The sequence below is a fragment of the Myotis nattereri genome (assembly GCF_964212035.1).
Source record: "Myotis nattereri genome assembly, chromosome: 2".
Taxonomy (NCBI): domain Eukaryota; kingdom Metazoa; phylum Chordata; class Mammalia; order Chiroptera; family Vespertilionidae; genus Myotis; species Myotis nattereri.
This window is the reverse complement of record NC_138076.1, coordinates 112874502-112894233: the sequence shown is the minus strand read 5'-3', so window position 1 is coordinate 112894233 and position 19732 is coordinate 112874502. Positions and strand designations below refer to the sequence as shown.

The following is a 19732-nucleotide window of genomic DNA, read 5'->3' as shown; positions in this document are numbered from 1 at the left end:
CATGGCCCTTCCATTTTGTCTGTATGCGCTTCTGCAGACCCCCATCCTCTCCATCCCGTACTTTCTATCCTCCAACACATTGGACCACTTGCTGACTCCTGATGAGTTGACGTCTGAGCATCTGCTTCTGTGATCCTGCTTAATTTAACCCTCCACTGAAAAGCTGCTCTCCTTTTGTTCCACTTATGAAAATCATCCAGCTTTGTTCAGACACTTCTTAATTTCACAGGCCAAGTTTGAGGACTTCTTCCTTTGTTTCTTATCTGTTCTGTAATAGCACTTGTTTCATTCATTCCTTGTTTCAAAATAGAGCTGTTTGTTCTAATTGTAAGCTTCTTTAGAGAAAGAGCTAAGTCTTAGTTATTTGTAGCTCCCACGCATTGACCAGCAGTTCCAAAACATCAAAAATAGATAAGATCTTTTGTTTGATTCTTAGGCAATTTCACATGGTTTGCTTTAACATCTTCTCTGGCTCAAAAGGATATTTTGGACTCTTAAAAATTCCCGATTTCTTCTGATCCTAACAAATCTCTTTTCCTCATTCTGCAGAAAAACTTCCCTCTGATTCTTTCTGAATCAGACTATCCTATTATATTTAATTCTAAATTCTCAATTTCTTATTTTAAAAAAATAGTACCATATAAAAGAGATGAAAAATGTGTGAACTTACCGTTCAAGATTATCTGGACAAATATAGTGTACACAGTAATCTATCTTAGTTGGAATATAAAATAAATAGAAGGCATGGGTCTTAACCTCAGAAAGCTTATAGTTGAATAAACATAATATCACATATATGAACCAAATAGGATTACAAAACAGTGAATTGTCAAAGTGTACTCTTCGTACTAAAACAGAGGAAATTAATCAAAGTAGATATTGAAGCCAGGTTGGGAATGTGTTGGAAAAGGGCTGAGAGGAAATTCCAAACAGGAACTGGTTGAGCAAAATGTCACATGTCTGCAAGTGATGGAAAACATACTAATTTGGCTGACTCACACAGGCTGGTTGTATAGCAAGTTATCAGGTTGGTTAAAAAATTGAATCATATTCTCTATTATGTCAAGTGGGATGATGAAACTTTTGAGAAGTAATAATCATGTCATTTATTTCCAATGTAATTGCTTTGGATTTTCACTGTCACCAATAGGGACCTGTCTAGCAATATGATAACAGAGCTACCAATCCACATTTTTAAAGACCTGAAGCTTCTACAAAAACTGTAAGTTCTTCTTGCCACCGCCATCAGATTTAAATGGCAACATCTTAAACTACCAAAATAATAACATCCTGATGCTTCCTTCCTTCTTCCCTCTAATGGAACAAAAGGAACCTGTCATCCAACCCTCTCTTGTATCTCCACAAGAACCAGTTCGAAAGTCTTGAACAACTTCAGTCTCTGTAAGTGAAATATGACAGTGCGCTGATTATATTTTAGTGGATGTACTTCACTTAGAAACATATCTAATTCCTATGGGAAATCTCATCCTACAGTTTTCATAGAGAATTAAATTTGCAATTGTTTTGTTATTAAACCTTTGGTGAAGAACAAATTTTGGAAGACTTACTGCTGCTTCCCTATCCCCTTTCCTACAGCAATCAACATTCCATCAGTCTACAGAGCATACTTTTTACTTTTTAATCAGTGCAGGGAAAAATTATGCAGCAAAGATGAACATTCAGACAATTAATTTTGTTTAGTGTTTTAAATTTTCAAACATATTAAGCTGCAAGTAGTGTCAAGAACTCTGCCAGTTACCCTATGTTTTTACACAGAGTGTATACCGTGTTACCCAGTCTCAGCCTAAAGCCTTTCTTCATACAATTCTAAAAACCAATACTTACCATAACACTTACTGAATTCTGAAAGGCAAAATATCAAGTTACCACACCATGCCTTTCTGAAAAGTCAAGTTGTAGCTATTTACTCCAAACTTTTCTTTTTATATTTCTTTTCTTTCTTGATTATCTTATTAATTTCATTATAACAATTTATTTACATATTTATTTCATATTTATTGGCCACCAACTTATTTATAGCACTTGCTGTCTTAGGAGCTCAGGATATAGTGGCTTCTGCTCATTTAGAAACTATAGGTTACTATTCAAATAATCACACAATCCATGCAAAGCTAAAACTGTGATAAGTCTAGGAGAAATCTAGAGAGCAAAAGAAAGAAAAGGGGAAAGTCCTTTTAAAGGACTAGCGTGTTTCCTGCAAGAGGGGCCCTGAGAGGACTCAGTAGCACTGTTACTCTTCTAAGCCTAGTTTCTGATCACCAAAGGGCAAGATAGTTCCATTGTGAAGGACTCAATGTGCAACGGAAAACTCAGGGCCATGTTGAGAAATCCTTACTCAGATTAATCAAAAAGAAATGGAATGAGAATCAAACACCTTTCACAATAAATTTTAAAAGTGAAAGGCTTCTCTCATTTTAGATTGTCCTCTCTCCAGCAATTGTTCCTGAGAACAGGCACACTCTCTTAACTCATGCCATCACAAAAAGGTCTTCAAAGAACCCATATTTGAAGAAGCATCTGGAATGAGGAGAAGAAGGGTTTTCATTGTCACCCCCTGAAGACATCTTCTGGGGTTGGAGGAATTAAAGGATTATGCTTCCCATGGTTGTCATAGGGAACAATTGTCCTGAGTTGGAGTTCCTATTATGGCTTCCCTGGTTTCCCTCATAAATACACATAGGCCAGAAAAAAAATGACTGTATTTAAATTTAGATTCTCACAAATGCACTTAGTGATGTCCTCTGGTTGGACATAGCAGTTCCTGTGGAAACCCTCTAACTCACATGCATGGTTTCTAAAATCAAATAACCGAGCCCATTTCATAATGGTGCAAATCACCACTGCCATTTTTCAACCAAAGAAATAAATGACAGTGTTGTACTAGAATGTAATTTTGCATAGGAAATCACAAAGTAAACTGTGGACAGGAGGCATAAGGAGAAATGGCAATTTTCTAAGATAGCTCACTATGAAATGCTTATCCTACTTTGAACTGGAAACATAGGCTTTTGAAAGGTGACATTAAGGAAGGACAAAGAATGCAATTACTAAAAAGTGAAATACTAAAAAAATGAAACCTGTGTGCCTGTTTTCCAGAGACCTGGAAAGGATAGAGATTCCAAATATAAACACACGCATGTTTCAGCCCATGAGGAATCTTTCTCACATGTATGTATGTATGAAAGAACGGAGAAGACCGCATGGTGGAATGTCGCAGATGTTCTAGTGCAAACTGTCTCGTGTGTCACTGCAATATGTTTTGGTGCAAGAAAAGTCTTTTTATTGAGAACTTTTTAATTTTGTCACCTTTGGTCCCTGTTCAAATAGAATTCAATATTATGATGTGCCGACATGAATGACACTTCTCTCTGGAAACATGCTGTTTATCCAATTGAGGCCCAATAAGAGATCAGGGTACCAGAGTGCCACACATTACACGAGATGAAGTCAATGGCTCACTGGTACTCAGGAGACCTGGGAACATTAATTCACCTCTCATGAGTGAGCAGTCGGCTGCTCTAAGATTTGAGCCCTTAGGAAGAAAGGTGCTTATATAAATTCCAGGTGTTGTTACTGTTACTAAGTGCACTTCAAAATGGAGGTAATTAATCTTTACAGTAGTTTTTGATAAATCACTTGAATATATTTGACTAAAGTGCACTGTGTACGTTGTGTTAATATATGTGTTTATGACATGATTATTTCTTTATCAACTGTGTTATCTCTGTGTTCATGATTTCAAAAATTAACCATTGTTATTCACAACAATAGGGAGAATTCGAAGTAAGCTTACAAGTTGGGTGCAGCAAGTGGCTGAAATGGTTGGTGTGAAGGTGCTCTTTTGGGAAAACATTTTGTTTGTGTCCGTGCTATAGGTGTAATTACTAAAGGATGATTGTTTGATGCATATTTGCATGGTTTTCACAATTTCTCTTTCTGTGGCACCAGTAGATATTTAAGGAGGCTCTCATTTCCTTGTTGCAGACAGAATGTGAGGTCTTAAAATAGAGAAATTCAATCATTTTAGAACTTGATAGAGAACCTTAGGTTGAGGTCAAGAGGACCCAACAACTAACAGAAAATGTGTTAACTTAGGTCCCTACTAAATGGCCTAGTTCTTTCATCTTCCTTGTCCACACTTATTGAAACACCTTCACCCCATAACCCCATCCCTTCCACTTGTCATTCAATGCCAAAGTCACAGTGGGAAGAGAGGCTGAACTACTGAGATACCCTAGCTGGCTCTATCTGAAGACAGTGGACATAATTCCTAAAGAACCAAGGGTTCAATGCATGCCAGGGATTCCAGGAAAGAAGGGGAAAACAAGAGTTATATATCAGGTTCCTTTAAGTGCACAGTAGATGATATGGGGAAGCTAGACTGTAAGCTGCTCAGAGCAGGTATTGCCTCCAATTTTTCTACCTAACATCCCAGCACTAAATTATGCATCATACATTAGCTCATCTAAGAAGTGTTTGCTGAGTACTTCCCACGTGCCAGGCGCTGTTCTAGATCTGAGCACGCAGGATGACCAGGAGAAACCAGTGTCTGCCCCATGGAGCTTCCATGGAGCTTTTAGAACAAGAACATAAACATATAAACAAACAAATCTATAATAATAAAAGCATAATATACTAATTAGACCAGACAGCCGAACGACCTTCCAGATGAAGCCAGCGCTGCGAAGGCTGAGCCCCTTGCACGAATTTCATGCAGTGAGCCTCTAGTAGTTAGTAAATGCTATGAAGACAAGTACAACAAGATGAAGGGATAGAGGACGTTGATAGTCCACAGAGAAGTCAAAGAATGTGATAGCCTTGTGGACCTTAATGAAGGGAGGGAGCAGCCCTGACATCCGAGGGAAGAGGGAAGAACCTTCCCAGCAGAGGGAAAAGAAAAAGCATCATACTGAGAAGGGGGTGAGCTGGCTTGTCTGAGGATTAGAAGAAGGCCAGTGTGTCTGGGTGGAGTGAGACAGGAAGCCAAGGAGGTAAGGAGGACCTGGGTAACCAGGGGTTCCATCATAGGAGGCCTTGAAGCTGTGGCAAAGTCAAGCTTTGTTTAACTTTCTGGTCTACCAACTGGATGGGGAGGAAAATGAAAAGATTTGGAAGAAAAGAGATGAATTAAAAGAGGTGGTAAAAAACACAAAAATAGCATGAGTTTTATGGGCAAAAATCCTGGACACACAGGTTTGGGGAATGGCAATAAGCCAGATAACCTCCCCAATTCAAATGCTTGACCACACACATGGATCATAAATAGATTGGTCACAAACAAACCTGTTTTCCTCTAGAAATTAAGTCTTTCTAATCCATAGGAAGAAATCTGTGTTTCAGGCAGCTGCTTTTCCTCCTAGCTCCAGTGAGAATGAGTTTTCCTGGTCTCAGAGACCCTCCCTTCCTGCCAAGGATAAGAAGGCTAGTTTATATGAGTATACTTAAAACTAAGTACAAGACAGGAATGTTTTTATGAGCTACTGTAGGTCCTTTGCACCCAAGCCCCTGAATTTTTGCTCAAGATCAACTTGACAACCTACTTTTTATAACACCCTAGATAATAATCCAATGTGATGGAGACTTCACATTCTCATGTCCTCCCCTGACTCACCTCAGACAAGCCACGGAATTTCTATTTTTGTAGGTTCATTTTTAAAAGAAGCAGCCTGCCTAGAGTAACATCTATTCCATGAAGAACTCTTAAATTACATGATCTCTATTAAACAAAAGCAAACAGACCTAGTGAAGTTGCATACCTGATGGGACTGCAGCTGTGGTTTCTGTGTCATTGCTGTAAAGTGACTCTGTTTTTTCCTTTGACTTTAGTTATTTCAAAAACTTTCGATACTGCTCCTATGCTCCCCATGTCCGAATATGTATGCCCTTGACTGACGGCATTTCTTCATTTGAGGACCTCTTGGCTAACAATATCCTCAGAATATGTGTCTGGGTTATAGCTTTCATAACCTGCTTTGGAAATCTTTTTGTCATTGGCATGAGATCTTTCATTAAAGCTGAAAACACGACTCACGCTATGTCCATCAAAATCCTTTGTTGTAAGTATGTTTCCTCTCACATAGATCTAGGATATCTTCTGTGAGCTGTAAACTAGATATATACTGGCCTTCAACCAATGGCATTTAATTTAAATTATACCTGTCGGGCAATTTTTTAAAAGTATGAAGGTGCTATTATCTTTGGCTGCTCTGTTCTTATATGAGTTTTCAGGAAACTAGTACCCATTCCTGGGAGTCTTGGAAATAGGGCAAGAGAGAGCTGAAGAATCAAGGGATGAATTCTGCAGGACAGGTTGTGAGTTATAAAACTAAATTTTGTTTAACCCTCAATTACAATAACACCCATTCTACTCAAGCCCAGAAAATTATTCTTTTTATTAACTATGTAAGTAATATTTGTTTACTATTTAAAAACTAGCCTCTCCAATTTCCCTGCCACCTTTTAAAAAAGTTATAAAACTAAGACATAGCATGGTACTTAGAAATAATATACCTTTTGAAGTCCAGGCTTGTAGGTATTGTTGTAGGTGTTTATATTAGTTCATTTAATAAAGGATGAAAGAAGTAGACCTAATTAGAAAACGAAAACAAAAATGCTGGGAACTACCAATGTACCCTTATCCATTCCTTAACAGGTGCAGACTGCCTGATGGGTGTTTATTTGTTCTTCATTGGCTTTTCTGACCTAAAATACCGTGGGCAGTACCAGAAGTATGCATTGCTGTGGATGGAGAGTTTACAGTGCCGCCTCATGGGTGTCCTGGCCATGCTGTCCACTGAAGTCTCTGTCCTGTTGCTGACATATTTGACTTTGGAGAAGTTCCTGGCTATTGTCTTTCCCTTCAGTAACATTCACCCTGGAAAACGGCACACTTCACTCATCCTCATTGGCATCTGGATTGTGGGATTTTTAATAGCTGTGATTCCATTTTGGAATGATGATTATTTTGGAAACTTTTATGGAAAAAATGGTGTATGTTTCCCACTTTATGATGACCAAACTGAAGATATTGGAAGCAAAGGGTATTCTCTTGGAATTTTCCTAGGTAAATTATATTTTTCATTTTTTTGACAAATATAATCTTGTTAGAAATACCACAAAGTTCAGCATATTTACTCATTTCAGAAAGTAAGTCCCTTTTTTAAAATAAAGCTCTTACTGTTTATTTACAGAAATTTTAGCATGAAAATCCATACTGTCAGGATCTCTAGATGGTTTTTTTTATTATCTGCCAGAACTTTGAGCTGGAGGAATTCTAGGTCACTTAAGTTGTCCTCTCACCCAACCACATTACTTGAATTCATTTTGTTTTACAGTTTATATGTGAGTTAAATAATAATAACTCACTTACAGGAGATTATCTGAGTGGAAATTGCAGAAAGGTTCGTTGCCTTTGGGAAATGCTGCTCAAAAGTTAACAACATAAGGATACTTCATAAAACTCATCCTTTTTCAGTTTTCTCGGTCTTCCCTCCTTTTCTTAAAAAAAGAAAAGAAGGCCATATATTCTCTGTTACAAATGAAAGAGAAGCTGGGTCCTTTGAGGTTAAAAATGTTTTTATCATTTAATAGATATCTCAATTGCTTTAAACTAAAGTCATTCCCAAGTCCTCTCTTTAGGGGAGTATGATCATTTCCATTTCCTCTTCTCATCTTTTTCTCCCATCCAGTTGGTCAATAGGCTCTATTGTCCTCTCATTTCACAAATATTTTTTATCAGAATATGCCTCTGCTTTCTTTTCTTCCAGTCTCTCAGTCCACTGCTACCACCTTCCTTTAAAAACCTTATCACCTGAACCCTGAATTACGTTAGCCTGCCTAGTCTTTTGTCCTCTGGGCCCTTCTCTCCTATTCATGTGGCACATACCACTGTTCGCCCTCCCTGAGGACTGAAAGAACTGTGTGTGCCTCTGCTCAGAGATTTTCAATGAAACCTTGCTACTACCAAGGTCAAGTTTAAATTAGCACTCAGAGCCCACCACAAAGTGGCCCTAGCCACTGTCCCCAGGTCTCCTCCATCTACTCCTTGTCTTCTTCCTCTGAAAAGTGAAACACCTTATTTGCACCATTTTAATAATACTCCTCACATACTACCTTGTTTTATAGCTATTTTTCATGGCTATAGGATATTGTAAGATGTTTCTAGCATAGGTGCACTTCATAGAGAGCTACACACACACACAGTATGTTATGTTGCCTTGCATCACATTATGTTACATTCATTGATCCGACATGAATTTATGAAGCAATTTTGGGTACTGGAGATACAACAGATTGGTTCTCACAGGCCTGCAGCCAGAAAGGAGAATGAAGACAAGTAAATACATCCTACGTCACAGGCTGACAAATGCATGAAGGAGGAATACAGCATGTTCTAGGAGCCCCAGATCTGGGTACCAGGGGAGGATTCCCAGTGGAAATGAATCCAAACTGGGGCCCACAGGAGGAGGAGGCATTAGCTACGTGAAGGCAGAGAAAAGACAGAGGCCTCAGAGGCCTAAAGCCAGGGAATAGGCCCAAATGAAGAGTGAAAAACGTTCAGATTTTATAGTTAAGGTGTGGGTCAGCTAAAAGGATTTTAGTACCTGTGATATATTCTGTATTGATAAAAAGATAGTCTCCTCTCTCTCTTTCTCTCTCTCTCTCTCTCTCTCTCTCTCTCTCTCTCTCTCTCTTATCCTAAACCACTTTTCTGCCTAAAGAATATAAGAACATACACTTTTAAAAATTAATTTTACATTTTAGAATAATTACATTTAGAGAAAAAGAGTTACAAAGATAGCAGTTTCCCTATAGCATCACCCAGTTTCTCCTGCTGTTAATATCTCACACTCTTTTGGTGCCTTCAGAACATATAGTTTGATCCTTTTTGTAAGTCTGTTTTCAGAATTTATACTGGAGGATCATCTTTTCTTTTTTTAATGTATCTTTATTGTTGAAAGTATTACCCCTCCCTCCATTGGGAGGATCTTCTTTAACAGTTTTTTTTTTCCAACTTTCTGGCAAGAGGCTTAAAATAAATCAGTCCTAAAAAATTATCCTGTATGTATGGCTTCATAATGAGATTCCATAAAAAATGAAAAGTTTTGAATAAAACCAACAGAATAGTTTGAGCTTATAGTACTTTCCCCAGACTTCACCAGTCTTAGATACACTCTAAGTCAGATGAACATTTTTAACAGCTTTGATATTACGTGTAAATTTTATGTTTACCATAAGGTATAAGGTGATCCTCCTAGGATATTTTTTAATTAAAATGTTTTCCTTTTTAAAAAATATATGTTTTTATTTCAGAGAGGAAGGGCGAGGGAGTGAAAGAAACGTCAATAATGAGAGAGAATCATTGATTGGCTGCCTCCTGCATACCCACACTGGAGATCGGGCCCGCAACCCTGATGTGCCCTGACCAGGAATCGAACCGTGACCACCTATAGCAAGAACATAACAAAGTGACTACAAAGTCAGGTTTACATGATAATCCTCTGAACATATTTAACTCTAAAAGAGTAATTCACATAGTTAAATTTTTAATTTTTTCTTATTCCTTTTTTCCTAAAACAAATCTACAAGGTTTTGAATTTTAGTTTAAATGACTATAAACAATCTGAAGAAAAAGAAACAAAAATGATATTTTGTTCATGTATTATTTTTAGTTATGCCAAAAACAAAAAGCCATGAGGAATAATGTTTCTGAGGCTATTATCTTCTTGATATTTCAAGGTTATCTTGTTTATATTTATAAGATAAAGGAATGGAGTCATACTTATTTTTTGAGATGTACATATGATTACAGTAATCCCTTAAGGCTTTGAATTTGCAGAGAACTAGAAATAAAAATAGCTCTTTTCTGCTTTACAAAGCTAAAATTGACCTCATGATACCCAAATCTGAATTTCAGAAATCTACAATTCTTCATAAACGGTTTATTTGAAATCTCTTTCTGAACTGGCAAACCTGATTCTTTTCGTTTATTCCAGCTTATAACCTTGAATTCAGGGTTTCAGCTGAGTACCACTGAGCTGATACAAAAGAGTGCTTCTTGTAGGTTCAGGGAAAGAGGCACTGTGTCGGACATCTCAGTAACACAGCATTTCATTGCTGACCTGCACTCCTGAGATGTTAAGAGCTGTGCTTTTCCCAACAGGTGTGAACTTGCTGGCTTTTCTCATCATTGTCTTTTCCTATGGTATTATGTTCTATTCCATTCATAAAACGGCCTTGCAGACGTCGGAAGTGAGGAGTCACATTGGAAGAGAGGTGGCTGTTGCAAACCGTTTCTTTTTTATCGTGTTCTCTGATGCCATCTGCTGGATTCCTGTGTTTGTAATTAAAATCCTTTCCCTCTTCAGAGTGGAAATACCAGGTCAGTCTCTTTTCTTATTCCCAATTACACTTTGCCTTCTTATTCCCTTTGTTTGATGAGGTCAGAATACAGTGCTTTACAATTCTCCATAAATTCCCCATAAATACCTACAACTTTAATGCAAACAGTCATTATTTCCCTCAGTGCTTTATACTCAGTATTTTACAAGAGAAAGTGGGCAGTGGTAAAAAGAAAGAAAAGAAAAGAAAGAAAGAAACTGGGCAGTGGTGAGATCTAAACAAGAATAATAATAAAAAAAAAAACAGGAGAGAGAAAAACAGTATTAGTGTCTTGCTTCTACCTGAATGGGATAATGGTTCTTAACCAAGAGTACACATGAAAAGTCAAGATATCTATGCCCAGGTTCTTCCCTGGGCTTCTGAATTTTTTCCACAGGGGCTAAGGCCTCTACATGGGTGTCTTGGAGAAGGGCCTCTGTGATTCTGAGGCACACATCCAATTAAAAACCACGAGTCTATGTCATGGTCTTGGCCAAACAGTCATCACACTGGGCTCCCTGGAGCATTAGGTGTTCCATGGAATGTGCCTCATCCCGGAGACCAGGTTTCCTGCTCATTCTCCTACTCAACTCGAGAAAATAACCTCCTCATTGTATTTGAAGCTTGTTCTGGGACCTAGAAATCATACCCAACTAGGGGTCACCCAGGACTTTAGCTCGACTTTCTGAAACAGCTTTGGGATCATATTCAACTCATTGTTTCAGCCTTTTGCAAATCTACATAAGGAGTTTATCCGGGGTAGGGATTGTATCTTAATCATCTTGGCACACCAGTGCCAAACATGGGGTTGACAGGTCAGAAGCCCTTGTACAAGAGTGATGGCTATACAAGTAACAGCTTATGTCCTTCTGGGTTGTGCACAAAGCCCTGAGAGACCTTGTCAAATTCAAAAAAAGACACATGGCATCCACAGAATCCCCTCAACCAATAGTTTAGTCTCCCAGCAGGACTCTAGCCACAGAACATGTAGAAGTGAAGATCAGGACTGACTTTTGCTTTGCTGGGTGGCAAGAGCAAAAGCCATAAGAATATGTGAGATTACTCGGGAGTCAGTTCTATGCAGAAAGCAGAGTTAACTATTTACTGGTGACAGTTGTGGACTTTGATGAAGGGTCTCAGTGTACCACAACTTCCCAAATATTTCAATTGTTATGTCCTAACATTTCAAATTCAATAGGACTGTAATGTCCTTTGGCCTCCATTGCTCATGGAATAAAATCCCAATGCTGGGATTAGCATGAAGACTTTTCTTCCTCCTGCCCCACCTTCCTATATTCTGTGACCCAGGCCCATTAAAATTATTGGACATTTTTTCTGAACTTTTATGTCTTGCTTTTGTTGAAGCTGTTCCCTCCACCTGGATTATACTTTCCATCTGTAAGACTATAGCCTACGAATCACCCTTTTTATCCTCCAAGGTTTAAGCCAATACTCTCTCTTCCATTGTACCATTTCAGACCTCTCCTAACCCACTGGCATCTAACTCCACTGCTGAACTATTCATTCAGTTATGTTTGCAATTAATTTATTAGCCTCAGATTAAGTGTCTCATGTCAGCATTATTTTTAATATATCCATGAGTAAGGACCACGTCTTATTTATCTTACCACAATATTTCCACTATATTAAAATATAGTATTTTTTAGCTAATGCTTGATCAACTAAAAAGTCTCAGCTAGTTCCCAGTTTCTCCTCACAAAGAACTTTTTGTGGCATCTTTCCCTAGTATAGTCTACTAGCATTTGTAAGGCTTCACACAAAAGGAATTTGTAAAGTTTGGATATGTACTGGTTTTTGTTCTTCAAATTGTCAGACTCCCTTCAGAAAAGGATAGCTGGAATATGGGGCAATAAGGCCTCCAGAACTGAAGTTAAGACCAAAGTCAAATCTGACCTTGGACCAGAAGTTTCCTGAACATTGATTAAGAATTATTCTCACTTTCTTATTTTTATATAAAGAAAGATAATAAACGAAAGAAAAATATGTTATATATGAACTTATAGTTTATGAAGTATTTTTACATATTAGATCCTCCAATTTATGGCTCCTACACCCTTCCAATAAAGAGATTTTCAGTATAGTGAGAGAAAACTTAAGTGAATGAGGTAGCCTGCTCAAAAGCAGCATGGACTACAAAATTTTATGAACACACTATGAAAAACTTGTGTTTTTCACACTTTGTTTCCTTATCCAGGCACAATCACTTCCTGGGTAGTCATTTTTTTCCTGCCAGTGAACAGCGCCTTGAACCCCATCCTTTACACACTCACAACCAGCTTCTTCAAGGACAAGTTGAAACAGCTGCTACACAGGCATCGGAGAAAATCAATTTTCCAAACTAAAAAAAAAAGTTTATCTGCATCCATTGTATGGACAGATGACTCCTCTTCCCTTAGACTTGGGGTTTTGAACAAAATAACTTTTGGGGACAGTATAACAAAACCAATGTCCTAGTAATGGTTGGGGATCACTGAACTTTCAATGGAATACCTATTAAAAAGTGCTGCATTTGGAAGATGACTCTGCAATGCTTTACCAACAGCAAACCTTCCTGCATGGAGAACACAGCAGAATGACTTGTGGTGCTGTGGTCCAATGGCAGCCATGTTATTTACCAGCTGTGGTAAGAATTGTACCTAAGGTTTCCACTCACCCTTACATTCCTGAAGTGAGAAATGAATCCATATACAGAAGACTGATATCAATTGGCCTCCACCTAGTCAATACTACCAAGCTACCGGTTAATGCCCACATGTTGGCACTGCATGGTCTGCTTTCAAATTAAGTCGTACTATCCATAAAATAAAGACACATTGACACATCTAATTCCAGTGTGGCCAGAGTAACATAAGCCTAACATCTCTTTCATTGCTTCTTCAGTGAAATCATTCGCATCCCACTGAATTGATAGCAAAGGATTTCTAAGATGGTCACCCACCTCAAGTCCTGCCCCATGCAGGTCAGTGGAGTAACACCTTTGAAAAAAACACCTTCATATAAAGTTACCATGTGGAACTTTGACCAGAGAGGCACACCGACATAGCCTAGCACCTTTCACCATCTTGGCTTTTATTTCATGTAGGAAGTGCTGAGATCTCAAACAAGGCATTTTTCTTAAGGTTGCCCAGGCTACAAAGGAAAATTGGGTACTCCAACCACCCAAAACTATATTTTAATATTGTTTAAGTATACTTTCTTTACAGAAGTATCTCTATTGCTAGCAAGTTCTGACTTCATGCACAGATATCGAGGTATTAAAGGAGATTTGAGAATAATGGTTTGATAGGACCATTTGCTAATTCAGGTAAATTCCCATAATTTTTAATAAAAAAAAGCCAGTAATTTTGGATTTGTGTTTTGAAAATGAAAAGTACTTGTGAAGGCCTGAATATGTTTTTATACTGAAAGTTTGTATGTGAAAAAAATCAGGTAAATAAAGTTGTATTTCTCATTTGTCCATATATTATTTTAAACTTAACAAAGACCCTGCAGATGGTTTATTGGCTATTACCCATGTTTCTCTTGATAGAGAATAGAGTTAGGAGACAGCATTTCAGAAATAAGACACAACATTTTTCTTTCTCTTCCTCCTTTTTACAAAGCATGTGGCAATAACTTAATTTCTTCCCTGTTCAATTTATTCTGAGTTCCTTTCATGAGATGAAATGTAAATAGCTGACTGAGAACACCATTATTTTATATTAAACTAGAGGCCCGGTGCACGAATTTGTGCACCAGTGGGAACCCTTAGCCAGGCCTGCGGGATTGGGCCCAAACCGGCTCTCTGACATCCCCGAGGGGTCCCAGATTGTGAGAGGGTGCGGGCCAGGCTGAGGAACCCCACTGGTGCACGATCAGGGCCAAGGAGGGATGCAGGAGGTTGGCCAGCCGGAGAGGGACTGCAGGAGGGCTCCTGTCTAGCTCAGTCCCGATCAGCCGGACCCCAGCAGCAAGTTAACCTACTGGTCGGAGCATCTGCCCCTGGTGGTCAGTGCATGTCATAGCGACTGGTTGGCCAGTTGACTGTCTACCCCCTAGTGGTCAGTGCACATCATAGCAAGCGGTTGAGTGGCCTTAGTCTATCATTAGCATATTACACTTTGATTGGTTGAATGGACGACCGGACACTTAGCATACTAGGCTTTTATTATATAGGATGGGATGCCTTTCATTCAGTAGCATCCAGAATCTTAGAGTTGTGTCACAGCAGTCCTGGTAATTTACCTTTAACTACTTAATATTGCCTAAAGCCATCATGTGAATTCCCTTATTTGGATCAAGATATTTCTTACAACACTAACATCTTCTCCTTAGGATGCTACAAATAATGTTACCACCTGTGGTTTCAAACTTAATGTGTCCATGATCCCTTCTCATTAAAAAATAATGTCTAGGATTAGTCACTCCCCAATGTATTTTCTCTATTCATAGACACTTTAATAAATGCTCTTTGCCAATCCTTGATCATCATAAGATTTATTTCCTATTACATATCCCCCAAAACAGGGTGCATAAATAAGAAATAGACCCCAGACATAGAGTATTTCAATCTTAGAACAAATGAGTGCCTCCATTTTTAAAGAGTACCAAGCACATGATCCAAGACTTAGACACATTGTCTGTGGAGCAGAGGACATGAGGAGAAGCACAAGGTCACATGTGTCAGGGAAGTGGGCAGCATATGTCACAGAAAAATGGAAGCTATATGCTAGTCAGCAGCATGCCAAGAAATGGGATAAGATTGAATTCTAATAGCTTAGTGTTTTTCAATCAGTTGGCTGATGTTCTATTTATGAAAGATAGAAGATGAATATTTAATAATGATAATATTTATTTCTACACTAGGGAAATGAAATTAGACTACTATCTTTTTAAATTGATTTTTGAGTAAAAAAATCTTGAAATCTTTGAGAAATACTTTCAAAAGCCCTGGAAGCGGATTGAGTCCTGTTATTCAAAGTATTTCATTATAATAGTCTCTAGGTAATTTGTCCACCTGACAATATTGGAGAAATAAATTATAAATGAAGAAACAGAAAACAAGGCCAAATGACAACATTGCAGATATCCAAGAATGGGGACCTCCTGCTATCTGAACAGCCTGGCTGTGACCAATGGTGACACCTCTTTACCGCTAGTACTAGAGAAAACTCATAAATATTTTTGAGTTATAAACTTATAACTAGTTTAAATACAAGAAGAAATTACTTTTGGTATGTCTGGGAACCAATAAAACTTTCACTTATTTGCCAATTTTTTGAGTGCGTGATGCTGGGGTGTTGGATTCAGAAGTGGTTTTGTAATAGAAGCTGTATACTTCCCTGCTATAGACAACTCACATTGAAAGGCAAGGAAAGACAGGATCAATAATCAGAGGGCTGGTGCCATAGTTCCAGTTCAGCCATCAACTACGTACAAGACCTCAGACAAATTACTTTTAAATCTCTTCCATTCCTATCACTGAGTTTCCTTAAGATCATATCAAATAAACTTTGTCTTGTCCTATTTCTTGGAAGATCCATAATGTGGATGAAACCACTTGCTAAATGTCCACATGGGTTACAAACCCAAAAGTTTACATAATGTTCAAGGACCATCCAATTCTCGACTTCTCTTTTTCATTTCTACCTATTTTATATTATTGTTCAAAGATTTTTTAAAAGCCTCGAAGTTTTGTCCTGAGTAGGGGCTGATTCTAAACCCACGCAGCAGTAGGTTTGATTTAGATTCACAATCATGTCTGTCCTGCCATAAGCCCTGCCCTTTGCCCTACAACCATGGGTCATGGCCATCCTGTGAGCCCTGCCTTGCTCTTTGTCAGCTAATAAGAAAACCATTGGACATAATGAATGACTCTAAAGGAAAGTAAATCACTCCAAAGAGTATACTTCAAAATGTCTGTTCCATTCGTTCATTCATTTAGTCATTCATTCAGTCAGTCAACTAACAGGTGTATGCAGCTACCTGCAGCCAGACACAGTGCTATTGAACAAGGTCATCTCCAAGGGCTGGTAATTGACACTCCAGTGAAACAGCCTTGGCAAGACAGTTGGGGGACTTCTTTAGAGCTGCCTTTGGAGATCAGATCCCACATATTTCCCAGAACACTCCTATTTATTTTAGTATCTTTTCCTCTCTACTTTTCTTCTTTCAAACTTTTTGCTAACATTTCTTGCCCTTTTTCTCTTACTCTGTACACACACACACACACACACACCTCTTTGTCTCTCTCTAAATCTGCTTCTTGGTGTCCTCATTTCTGTCCTCTCTCTATCTTTCTGTTGTGTGTTCTCTCCCTCTTTCTATCTCTTTGTCCCTCTGAATTTCTCTCTCTCTCTCTCTCTCTCTCTCTCTCTCTCTCTCTCTCTCTCTCTCTCTTCCTCTCCTCTCCCTGTATAGGCAGTGTTTGGGGAGTGGATGTAAGGCCAGATTGAGGCCAAGATGCATTCTTCTGCTCAGTACATTCAGAAGCAGACTGATTGATTACATTTATTTTATGCTCTCAGCTGGCTGTGAGTGTCCGAAATCGATAAGGATCTAACTGTCTGACTGCCATCATATAACAACAGAACAATAGCAGAAACATCTTACATATGAACAGTGCTTTACAGGCTGCCAAAGGCTTTCACAAAGCTTTTATTTTGCTGGAGGTCAAGCATTATTTATTCATAAGTGCATGCTTTTACAGACATGTATATACACATAAATACCTCACAATGTTAGAATTAATATATTTGGCAGCCTCACCTCCATAGGACATTACTAAGTTAAAAAAATAAACAACATTTTTAAAGGTCTTTAAGGAACTAAGAACAAAACAATAAAAAATTAGTATTAAACACATGGACCATAAAATAGTGCCTGTCTTAATGGAACTTACATTCTTGGGGAGTTGGTGGGTAGGGTGTATGGGAGAAAAAAAAGCAATCAAGGAAATGAGCAAACCTGTACTCTACTACAGGGTGAGAAGTTGTAGGAAAAAATAATTAAATTAGGAAGTGGGAGAGTTATTGGCTGAGCAGGGGCAGTGTCAATGGACATCCTCAATAAGAGGTGACATTTAAGTAAAATATCCTGATGCCATTTCTCCTTCATTTACCTATCTTTAAAATGAAAAAAATAATAGCCACCTTACAAAATTACTGAAAGCTTTAATTGAACAAATATATATTTCAAAACATAGACTTAAATTCATTAATTACTCAGCAAACAGTAGATATATATCTTAATCTCATAAATTTCACTCATCACAAAAATTCTTATATATTTAGAACCCATTTTCCTATAATTCACATACAATTTTAGCAAGATTTGTTTTCTTATTTCTAAACTCAGAGATGGTAAAAAATATGAGTGTGTATGAATATGTGTATGTATGTGTGTGGCTTGGATATCTATGTGGTTTCCACTACTGATTTAGACTTCCTGTGATCTATACACTCCAAAGCCAAGAAATTTACCTAAAAATTAATCCTAGGATGATGATAACTGAGATAATTGGAAGAACCAAAGAATCAAAGATCAACTTCTCTAGAATATATGTTCCCAACTCAGTCCTCACAAACATCTCCAGAATGTTATTTTTTGTATCCTCACCTGAGAGAGACACATTAATTGGTTTCTTCCTGTTCACACCCTGACTAGTACCAGGGGTCAAGCCTGCAAACAAGGTATGTCCCCTTGAGCAGGAATCAAGTCCCATACCCAGTAATGTCTCACACAAAACTAACTCATAATCACAATTAATGAACCATGAAGAAATAAAATCTACCACAAATATGAGTCAACAAATACAATACAAAAAAGGGATTAGAACAAAATTAAATAAAACTTCAGGTAATAGATCTAAGAAAGTCTATAAAATACATTTTTAAATATTCAAGAAATAATAAAGAAATTGAAAGCATAAAATACAAGACCCTATTAAAGAGTGTCTTTACAAACAACTTCTTGAATGGGAGATGCACTCATTAAAATTAAAAATCACCAGGCTGGTGTGGCTCATTTGGTTGAACGTCATCCCATGCACCAGGCAGTCCTGGGTTCAATTCCCCAGTTAGGGCACATGCCCAGGTTGTAAATGGCTCAAGTCCTCATCCTGCACATGATAGCATAAAATGTCCAGAGGTCTCTTCAAGGTGTCTTTGAATTTTTAGGGGATTTATATTTGGTTAAGTCAGTTCCTGTTTTGTGAGCATTTTTCCCTGTCTGAACCCTACCTCTGGGCCTCCTCTAGCCTTGACTGCCTCTGGGCAGAGGCCCACAAGCCTCTATCCTCCCTCACTGCGGTGCTACCACCAATACACTGCATAGCAGGTGCTGGAGAGAAGACTGCCTTCCCCCTCAGCTCCTAGATAATGGCTCCACAGAGTTACTATGCATAGACTTATACTTGGGGATAATAAAGGTGGATTACAGTTCAGGTTCTAAAAGCTCATTCAGTCATTTTTACCTCTACCTTTAGGGCTACATTGTTTTCATCTTCTGGGGCTTCTTTCTCTCTCTCTCTCTCTCTCTCTCTCTCTCTCTCTCTCTCTCTCTATATATATATATATATATATATATATATATATATACCTGTATCTATCTATATATATATATATAGTCTGACTGACACCACCTACCTCCAGAATATCCTCTGAATCCCTTCTGCAGAATAGTTTGTGCTTCACCCCTGCCCCAAACTAAGCTTCAAAGCATCAAGCCTTCTTTTGCCTATCCAAAATGGGAATCTTCATTGCTAAACAAAGGGCCTCCTCGTCAGGGTCTCTGCCCTTTAGCAGCACAAAACAAAAGAAAAAGCTTTGAAATTATAGGTTTTCCTCTAGCATGATTCAATTTTATGTAAGATAGTTCCCCTCTACAAGTCTTTCATAAAACAGAAGGAAAGCAGTATGAAAATGTACTTAACCTCTGAAGAATAAATCTGAAAGAATGGTGAGTCTCCTCATTTCCCCCACCATTTACCCACCTATGCCCCCTGCACAGTTATTTAGATGCAAAAGACCTGAAATATGAGCCCATTTATTTTAAGGGAAAATAATTTCATATACCTTAGTTGATACTGAAGAAATGTCTATATTATGATCCAATATTAGAATGAATGTGCATAAGTGTATAACCTTCCACAGTTTACAAGGAACTTTTACATTTAAAAAATCTGTCAAGAAATATATAAGATCACATGAATAATTTTTAGCAGAACTGAAAACAAAGTCCAGTTCTCTTGACTCAATAGATTCCTTTCCACACCACCAAGCTTATGTTGCCAAGAAAAGATTAGATTAGGATCAGGGTACTATGGAAAAGA

The 19732-nt window shown here is 38.1% G+C and overlaps 1 protein-coding gene across 1 annotated transcript in view; it reads left to right on the top strand.

Annotated features, from left to right (window-relative positions):
- RXFP2 (relaxin family peptide receptor 2) overlaps nucleotides 1–14881 on the top strand; it is a 71617-nt gene extending 56736 nt beyond the window's left edge. The window contains exons 11-17 of the mRNA XM_081083592.1: nucleotides 1151–1222; nucleotides 1330–1401; nucleotides 3118–3189; nucleotides 5848–6077; nucleotides 6674–7084; nucleotides 10184–10402; nucleotides 12617–14881. Of these exons, the coding sequence (XP_080939718.1) occupies nucleotides 1151–1222; nucleotides 1330–1401; nucleotides 3118–3189; nucleotides 5848–6077; nucleotides 6674–7084; nucleotides 10184–10402; nucleotides 12617–12876 (1336 nt within the window). The 3' untranslated portion in view covers nucleotides 12877–14881. The remainder of the gene's footprint in view (nucleotides 1–1150; nucleotides 1223–1329; nucleotides 1402–3117; nucleotides 3190–5847; nucleotides 6078–6673; nucleotides 7085–10183; nucleotides 10403–12616) is intronic.
- Nucleotides 14882–19732: the final 4851 nt, after the last annotated feature.